At 38.4% G+C, this 9,759-nt stretch overlaps 1 protein-coding gene across 2 annotated transcripts; it reads right to left on the minus strand.

The window, feature by feature from the left end:
- Positions 1–204: 204 nt before the first annotated feature.
- On the minus strand, positions 205–9,262 carry TM4SF1 (transmembrane 4 L six family member 1). Of its 2 annotated transcripts, none has more exons than XM_017523830.2 (5): positions 8,537–9,262; positions 6,804–6,893; positions 6,567–6,712; positions 2,823–3,003; positions 205–1,039 (listed from the first exon to the last, which is right to left on the minus strand). In XM_017523830.2, the coding sequence occupies exons 1-5, from the start codon at positions 8,711–8,713 to the stop codon at positions 1,025–1,027; spliced, it is 609 nt and encodes a 202-aa protein (XP_017379319.1). In that variant the 5' UTR covers positions 8,714–9,262; the 3' UTR covers positions 205–1,024. The 2 variants fall into 2 exon arrangements, with proteins under 2 accessions (XP_017379319.1, XP_017379320.1); XM_017523831.2 differs by having other exon boundaries at positions 2,800–3,003.
- Between the last annotated feature and the right edge of the window lie 497 nt (positions 9,263–9,759).

A 9,759-nucleotide genomic window follows, 5' to 3' on the forward strand; every position in this document is an offset into this window, starting at 1 on the left:
TAGGGTGATGATCTCACAGGTACAGCAATGGCAATTTACAGACAGCAGAGAAAGAAGAGGAGGAAGAGGATGAGGTAGAAAGAGTAGGATAAAGAAACCAAAAGATAGGAAGCCTTTAGCAATAGGGGCCACATAACCTGCAGAGTGGAAAAAAGGGGGGAGAGAAGAGAACTTTAAAAACAATGAAACTAAACAACAACAAAATGGTAGTGAAACTTTATTTTGTTGTAAACAAGTGAGTTTTGAGGGTATTTCCTTGTGGTCCTCTTACCCTGACTCCTCCCCGTTCCCATGATGCTGATCAACTGCTTTATTCAGTTTCCCATCTTTCTTCTTGCCCAATCATCTTAGCCTTTCTTTTTTAAAACACATGATCCCTCGTAGTCATCTTTGGCGGACAAAAGTCCTTTCATATGTTAGAAAAATTAGAGTCTGATAGTACTCACAACAACTGGCAGCATTGTAAGTTTTGATGCATTCATTTAGATTGGAACTTTCTCAATCAGTCCTTCCACTCTAAGTATTTGTTTCTCACAGAACACAAGGCAGTTCAAAAGGCCTCTTATTAGAAATTTATGAGTATATTAATGAGAAACATCATATAAGCAGTGAAAACAAAAATCTTTCCAGGTTGCTGGATTTTTCTCCTTCTCGGTCTTATAAAAAGCAACCAGACATCTTTAATTTAAAAAATACATGTACATATATACAATAGTGATTGGAATGTGATTTTTATCCAAAGCATTACAGAGCTTATCTCAGATATACTGAGGACTGTCACTCAGTCTGTAAATTACCCCCAGAGGGTGGTTTGTTTCCTCATTCCTTAAAAAACAAACAAAAAAAAGTTTATTAAATTTAAACACTGACATCCAGTGAATATGCCAGTTTTTATAGGCCTTTGTAAAAGCAGAATATGGGGAGTATGTTACACTAGTACAAAGTTTTACAAATTAATACAAGTAAAATATATAAATTACAATGAAATAGAGGAAGATTGTGGTTCTGTCCTGGGGTGGTTCTTTTAGCAGTCATATTGCTGTAAAGAAAATAAAATGCCATTAGGTTATAATCAGGATAAATAATAATGACATTTTAGTTCTTTAAATTTCTATTTTAAGCAAACATAAAACAGACTGATCTCAGCTTCAGCAAAGCTTAGGCCAACCACACTTAGGGCTTAGACAATGCTCACAAAATGTTTCCTAAACAAAACCAGCTCCCTTGTCCTCCATGAGTAAAAGCCACAGAAAGGGCCCATGGAAACTATAGGATACTGATGCTGGGTTGCCTTGAATATGTTTGTGTGGGGTTTTAATCTTAGGGATTTAAAAGATAATGCCATGGAAGTTTCACACTGGTGTGAGCTCAATGTGGGTAACCTTTCAAATTAAATGCTACAGAGTTATGGACCTGACCCTTCTACATGAAAAGCCCTGCCCTATGAAAGTGTCTTTTGTCCTATGAATAAAGGTAACAGATCTTCCCTGCAGTATCTGGGAAGAAGCCATCCCTATAGTGACTCAGCTGGGAAACAGAAGAGAGTATCAGTCCTTGCCAAATCACTTCAGCCATTTTGGTCATTGGCTCTTTATGCTTGTACCCAAAAGGTACTGAGTGCATTTAGTACAAGTACTCACTTAGTTTGAACTCTGTCTTGTATGAAATTCAAGGCTAGAGGTAAGCTGCGTTACAGTAGTCTCTAGAGAATTATTCTCTGCCCTTCCCCAACCATATTTCTTGAAAGAAACTCAATATTGAAGGTTTCCCATTCACTTATTTTCTTGGAAATTTCTGGAAGAAATTATTAATCTTGCTATACTTGCCTGATATGGAAAACTATATTTTCATTTTAACTTTCCCTCAAAAATTGCAGAAAGTTTCCTTTTATTTTCAGCAAAGTTTTTTGTGGTAACAATGGACTTTTAGTTTTCATTAGGTTTTTGTGTTTTTTTAAAGAAAGTTAACTGATCTGGCACCTGAGGAGTAAATGGTTTAGAAAAATAAAAGATATAGAATACTCTCCTTAAAGCTAGGATCAAAGCTGGGCTTCCATCAGTTCCATAATATATATTTTAGGAGGATATAGAAACAAGAGCTTTCACTTCTACAAACAAATGCATTTTTCTCTCCTAAATCATATCCTCAGGAAACAAGGGCTTCCTGGTTTTCTTTCAAAATGAAAGGCTTTTCATGAGCCGTTGTTCAAAGGCTACTAGTGGTTTTTCATACTTATTGCTTGGGCATTTTTATGACTCCTTATAACGAAGGAATTGCAGAAAATCCAACAGAACAGCAAGTGTGGAATACAGGTTAAAAGTAAGAGCTTTTGCATAAAATGACTCAAGGTTTGAAGGCTGTTATTTCCTAACTAGGTGATCTTAAGCATATTGCTTAATATTTGAGTCTTATCTGAAAAACAGGTTTAGCATAGTGCCTGATGCATTGAATGGTTGGTTACTACTTGTGTATACTAGCTGGGAACATGGCAGCAAACAAAGAGCAGACATCTTTTTTTCTGTCTCTGCAGCCAGAGTAGGGGCAGTGAATTAGATCCTGAAGGGAGGGCTGTGTCTATGGACAGCATGTTCCTATGTACACAGAGCCAACTTCAAAGAATTAAGACAACCCTGTGACTGTGAGACTCAGGGAAGCTTATTACTGACAGCTAAAGTGAATGCTGTGATTGTGTTGCTACAAATACGATATAAGAATAAACGCTGGTAGGTTAAGCATGTTTGGTTTTGTCTTTTTCTTTATGATGAAAACAATGGTATATTAACACCAGGGCCAGACTACCTCATTTTCACACAGGTTCTTACCTGTTGGCGAGAGCAGCAATAGCCACATATGCCTCCAAGCACTCCATTTATTACTTGAATAAGACACAAGATGAATTCGATTCCACCAAGAGCCAAGAGGATAGAAAACAGAGATACATTCCATTCCACAACATGCCTGGGCTCAGAGCACTGGGACCATGTGGACGTATCCAGAAGGTACCTGTGAGTAAAAAGAGAAACTTTTGACACATGGCCATACTTAAGGGGATGCCTCTGAAACTACTTTTTTTTTTTTTTGGTTTGGTGGTTTTTCATTCAGAAAAAAAGGAATGAATTATTCAATATCCTGTATAAGTTTCTTCCAATGCATATCACTCTACAAAATGGAGGAATTTTGCCCAGATCCTGTTGTAATGATAAACATAAAATTATAATTTAGAATTTTTGCCCCTAATCTAGGATTACATGGTCAGAAATTCTCACCTTATAATGATATTCCCTAACAGATATCTTAATTCTTATGAATGAAAACAAAAATGCAGAACTGTATTTATGCTGTGTAAAATTTATGCTAGGTAAAATTCATGTGTATATATATATATATATATATATATATATACACATATACATATATATGTAAACTAAGAACAAATGTGGAAAAATGAAAACAATTCATGTGTTAAAGTAATTATAGGTGTTTTTTAAAACAGTTTTCCAATTTTATTGTTGTCATTGGGATAAAAGATGGATATTTGTATTCAATACTGAGTGAATATTTAGAAAATACAATCTTTTTAGGTTAGTTTTTTTGAACTTTAAAATATTAATTTAGATCATTTTATTACATCTCAATTTGTTCCTTTTGAAAATTATCCAAATTCTGGCAAGTTTGGAGATATGATATGCTAGAATTTTTCAATTGAGGCCTTTTGAACAAAGCTATTTTTTGCTTTTAAGGAATAAGTAAATTTGCAATGTAAAGCACAGGGATTAAACCCAACTAATTTGATAGCTCTTGGCTTTTTTTTTTTTTTTTTTGAGATGGAGCCTTGCTCTGTTGCCCAGACTAGAGTGCAATGGTGCAATCTTGGCTCACTGCAACCTCTACCTACTGGGTTCAAGTGATCAGCGTCCCAAAGTGCTAAGATTACTGGCATGAGCCACAGCGCCCAGCTGATGCCTTATCACTTTCATGATGCTGTGCCTGTGTCCATAATAGCATGTAACACATTGCATTCACTCATTCAACAAAGATTATTGAGCACTCAGTGTGAGTCTGACACTGAGCCAGAGCTGGGGATATAATGGAATGCAGGGCATGGTCTCTTTCCTGGAAGAGCATAGCTCCTAAGGGAAAAGACAAGTCACAGGTAATCTCAATGCAACAGACATGCTGATTGGTAAACAAAGTATGGAGGAGCCACAGAGGAAGGGTGCCTAACCTAGTCCAGGGAGAACACCTGCTTATGTATCTATTCAATAAGGCTGAGCTCCATGAAGGTAGGAGCCAGACCTATCCGTCATTGTATATCCGCTAGAACAGTATCTGACACACAATAAGCACTCAACACATTTTAAAAGCAGTTGAATGATAAATAACAACATGAAGTTACTTTGTGAAATGTCAGCAAATCATGCTTAGGTCATCTCTGGCTATAGACATATGAGATTTAGTAGATTTTCTAAAAACCTGGATATTCTTCCAGTCTGAAAAATTCTACCTCTGATAGCTCTCCTAGAATTTCAGCCTTTGCTACAGAGTATTTGGATTCTTAATGAAACAGAATACAATCATGTGGGAAAATCAAGGTTTTACTCAATTCCACAAAGAGGCCTGGTATAATTCTTTCCTTATCACGACTTCCTGCCACAATAGAACAAAGGGGCTTGGAATTAAAGGCCTAACTCTAGAATAGTTCATTGAGCCAGTCAGAGATTATAGTTTTTCATTTCAAAAAAAAGTTCTGCTTTTGTGGCCTTGTCTTTCTGCATGTCAACAGAACAAAAAGCTATATTTTCAGGTCGTAACGTAAAAAAAACTTCTCTGGCTCTACCTGGCTCCCAGGCAACTAACCTGTGACTTGTGACTGTTAGTTATTTCCCATATTGAAATCCTTGGACAGCTTTAAGTGAAAGATGACATAGAAAAGGAGGAAAGTTTCTTGTAGAACCCAGAGTGGATAATGGGAGGGGCAGGCAGTCAAATAGCTATAAAAACCATTTAGTGATACTACCACCTCTCCCTGCATTCTGGCTGCATAAGTCATGACTTTTCTTAGAAGTTGGTTTGTGCAATAGTTTTATATGTTTGTGCATATGTGAATAACCATTTTCTACTAGTACATCCGGTATATTCTGATAAAAGATGAGTCATGATTGATCACAATTTTGAACACAAAAATTTCAAACTTCTTTTCTTTCAAAGGCTACCAATGGGTTATGTTCATTGTAAGCTAGCAGATAATATTAACAGCTAACAGTAGCAGTCACTCACAATGTGGCAGCCTCTGTGGGGAACATTTTATCTCATTAATTCTCATGACAATTGCCATTGATTTTATTTTATCAGTGGAGTAACTGAGATGGAGAGAGCTCAGTATACCTTTTCCTGTAGATAAGTGCAGAGCTGGGATTGAACCCAGCTAATTCAAACTTATGACCTCATGACTATGCTAAATTTATGAGATTCATATATCCTCACTACATGCTATAAAATTCATGGAGACAAATGCCCTTGATAATATAAGGGCAATTCAAATCCATTATTAATATTATTTTTAATCATGAACCTCAAACTAAACCTTTTAAAATTCAACTTCTGAAAGTTCAATAGGGGGAAAAAAAAACTCAGAATCAACTCCTGCTCCAAGAAACATGTCATTCATTCATCACCACATACACCTGTTTCTATCAGCTGTCCCATTTCTGTTTTTCTCTTGATAACTAATAAAATAGGTATCAATATAGAATGGTGGAACATCTCAAATTATCCCGATGTTAAGGTTGTGAATAGGCCTTTTTTTAATAGAGCTTAATAACTTAAAAAGGGAGATTTGTACATAGTTCTTATGTTACATGTGAGTATATATGTGTGTATAGGGGCAAGGGCAAAATTTGCCCTGGGCTTCGGTTAAATTCGTATAGGTGCCATTCTTATTATATATGGATTCTATAATACTTTCCTATAACATAGTAAAATGTGTTACATTTAATTAGCTGAGTGTTCTGGTATAATGTATGAAGTAACCGAGATGAGCTATATGAACACAAACTCTACAGCCAGACTGCCTGGGTTCAAATGCTAACTGCCACTTTCTGGCAATGTGACCTTAGATGAGTTACTTCATCTATATCTGTGACTTTGTTTCCTCATCTTTAAAATAGGAAGTCACTTCTTAGAGTTATTATGAGGACTGAATTATTGAATCTATTCAAAAGCACTTTGTATTTGGGAGGCTATGGAAGCAGGATCACTTAAGCCCAAGAGTTTGGGCCACAGTGAGCTATGATTGTACCACTGCATTCAGGCCTGGGTGACAGATAGAGACCCTGTCTCTGGAAAAAAAAAAAAAAGAAGAAGAACTTGTTTAGGTCAGGCACTGAGCATCCATCCTTGGACATCTATTGCCTAACCCATGCTTGAGTCAGTGAGAATAAACACTGGCTAGGTGGGTGGATGAATGGATGACTGGGTGCCTGTCTGGTTTGATGGAGTTGATGGAGCTGCCACTGTATATACATGTTGTATTAAAATGTGTAGCCAGTCAGAGAATAATTACATACTGGCCCTCGGTGCTGGCAAAGGTGTAGTTCCACTGGCCGAAGGAATTAAGACATAGTGGTCCTTCTGCTAAGCCCAGGGCTGCCACAATGACACAGTAGCCAGATCCTGCAATTCCAATGAGAGAAGCCAGTACAGAAGAAAGCATCTAGGGAAAAGGAGAAACAAAGGAAGTGAGCCACAGAGTGTCACAGCTACATCTTAGGAGTCATTTTCACCAGCCAGGCAGGAGGACCTACCGCGCATCGTTTGCCACAGTTTTCATGGCCACAGCAGCCACAGCAGTCATCCTGTTCCAGCCCAATGAAGACAAATGCTGGCAGGAGCATCTGGTTAGGAAACAAACAAGTCAAGTCACTGACTTGCCCAGGCTGATATGGGTCGGGTTCGGCATCTCTTGGTAAAATACACTTATTTCCAATGATGTTAACTGGCTTTGATTAGATTGACCAAGTATGTCAAAGAATGTAAACCTCTGAGCAGGAAAAAAAAAAAAAAAAAAAAAAACCCTTAAAGAAAAAAAAAAAAAAAAAAAAAAAAAAACCTCTAAATGTCATATCATACCTGCTTGTTTTGATGTAATCTCTGTCAAAGATATTTTTAGGGTGAGGGTGTAACATGGGAGTAGTAGAATAATAAACTGTAAATGTGTTTATTCCACAAGAGTTCATCACACAGCCCCAGGTACAATCCCTGTTTTGGAAACATTATGCCCTACCTCTAAATCTGATTTTTAATGCTTCTAAAATGCAGAAGATACCAACAAAATTAAATTCTATTTAATAGAATAACTGAAACATTTTTGTAAATAGGAGAGATGAAAGCTATATATAATAAATACGAAATTCTTCCTTGACTACACAAACACATAGTTTTATCTTAACAATATTGTTCTTAAAGTAAATATGAAATACTTTAGGTTCACGATCAAAAGAAACTTAAGTTTTATATTATGTTTAAGACTAATAATTATGTTAACATGATAATACTTAAATTTGAGGCAGATGGGCACAGTGGCTCATGCCTGTAATCCCAGCACTTTGAAAGGCCAAAGTAGGAGTTTCACTTGAGCCCAGGAGTTTAAGATCTGCCTGGGCAGCATAGCGAAATCCCATCTAATTAAATTAAATTAAATGTCATTAAATAAATAATTTAGGGCAGATTTGCCATGCCATAATCAGTGTATTAGGTTTAAATGTTTTAATAGCTTTTACTTAAGAAAATATATGGTATCATTCCATAAAATTTCTCTTTAAAATTCTTAATCCCAGCATTTTAAACCAGCAAACTTAAGTTTGTCCACATTCTTTCCATGCTGTGGTTGAAGCTAATGCTTTCAGCTCCCAGGTTGGCAGACAAATTCTTCTCACTTCAATTAAAAACAAATCTTGGAAAAAAAAACACATTCCACTATTAGCTTCAGACACAGACCTGCTGCTAACTGTAGGGCTTTTCCTAGACACCACACCCCAGCATTACAGAAAGAAGAAAGCTTTGAGTTCTTTTAAAACAGCAATGCACTCACAGTTCATTATTTTTTCCTATCACAGATGACTGAAAATAAACAGCAGAGAATTTGGAATCAAAATTGTTGATTTAGGCAGAGAACCAGCCAACCCCTCCCGGCTCCCCAGAGCAAATGTTAAATGACTACCCGCTGTAGTAGAAACTCTATAGTCTCTCAAATCTGATTTAAAAGCGAATATCTGTCTTCTAGCTACAGAGTTAGCAAAAAGGCAGTTCACTTTCAGTTGAAAGAGGGTTTTGTGAAACAACACCTAATAAAATTACTATGCTATGCTGTACCTATCTCACTTTTGTATAATCTGCTTCCAAAGGAATGAACAACAAAAACAACAAAAAAAAGTCGCTTGATTTGGAAATATGCATTACAGGACACTTTCCATGAAAATACATAACGAAAACATCCAGGAAACAGGAAAGAATTCAGTAATAATCCTGAATGACTTACCAGCAGGCCCCCTCCTACGATGCCAGAAAAGAACCACACGAAGCGGCTGAGGTGGTTTTCAGAGGCATACCTTGTTTCCCCATTGGGAAAGTAAAGCAAAATATTCGCTGCAATGCAGAGGAGGGCGAGCCCCACCAGAGAATGTCCGATGCATCGGGCGCACTTGCCGTAGCACATGGTGGTCTGCTGGGTTTTCTCCTCCTTCTCTTTGTCTTCAGCGCAGTGATACCCCAAATTAGACGAAAGTGTGCCCTTCTGTGGGGAAAGCAAAAGGCACTCTCAGCCCATTCCTGCTGCCTCTTAAATACTGCGATTCTTAGTCACTGAGTGGATGAGGTACTTTGCTTTCATTGGTCCTGACCGCAGGCTCCGGTTGTGGTGCCGGGAGGCCTGGGGAATGTCCCGCCCTTCAGACGAAATCCTTGGGACAGGCAAAACCAGGGGCAGGACGTGAGAAACAGCCTCAGTCATAGGCAACAGGGAAAATGATTAATCTGGAACAAGGCATTGAGGAGTGTGCAACTCCTCCACAAGATAAAGAATCAACAGGAAAGCCTTACATGACTTTCCAGTAACTGCCAAGTGCCCGCCATGCGAGAGCCCTGGTTGAGGCCCTGAACGACAGTGGGCTGTGCCCCTGCTCCAGGCGGCTGTCTGGACAGCTTCCAATCTGAGAGCTTTGTGTTCATTTCTACCTTTGCGCTGATTTAATTTACAGCCTGGGGCAAATCTCCTGAGCCCATTTCACTGTCTATTAAATACAGGTTTCAGAGACGTCAGCCATGGATTTGAGGAGGCTGTTGGGAAAACTGCGGGACAACTTTCTTTCCTCCGCCTACAGCAAGCTCTGTAGGACGGATTTCCGTGTTCAGCCTTTCTGGACTTCTGCCTCCAAAACAATTTACACCACAACAAAGGTGGCATCAGTCAACAAGAAGGGCTCAGGTGCTTTTTAAAAATTATTGAGTGTTGCTGTCATGAAAAGCAATGCCAGGAAGGGCCAAGGAAGGCCTAAAGCATGGAGCAAAAATAAAAGGAAGAAGACAAGGGGGAGGAAGAGAATGGGAGAGAGGGGAAGAGGAAAGGAGGGAGGGAGGAAGGGAAAAAGGAAGGAAGGGAAGGAGGCAGAGAGGGAGGGAGGGAGGAAGGAAGGAAGGAAAGGAAGGAGAGAGAGAGGGAGGGAGGGAGGAAGGAAGGAAGGAAGGAAGGGAGGGGGGGAGAAG

Source organism: Cebus imitator, unplaced genomic scaffold (assembly GCF_001604975.1).
Source record: "Cebus imitator isolate Cc_AM_T3 unplaced genomic scaffold, Cebus_imitator-1.0 Scaffold30, whole genome shotgun sequence".
NCBI classification, from domain to species: Eukaryota; Metazoa; Chordata; class Mammalia; order Primates; family Cebidae; genus Cebus; species Cebus imitator.

Excerpts from the sequence above, each read along its gene's own strand:
- TM4SF1 (XM_017523831.2), bottom strand. The coding sequence starts at position 8,713 with ATGTGCTACGGCAAGTGCGCCCGATGCATCGGACATTCTCTGGTGGGG. Across the intron at positions 6,894-8,536 it reads TCGTAGGAGGGGGCCTGCTG|ATGCTCCTGCCAGCATTTGT; the intron begins GTAAGTCATTCA and ends TTTCCTAACCAG. Across the intron at positions 1,040-2,799 it reads AGAACCTGTGTGAAAATGAG|CAATATGACTGCTAAAAGAA; the intron begins GTAGTCTGGCCC and ends TTTTCTTTACAG.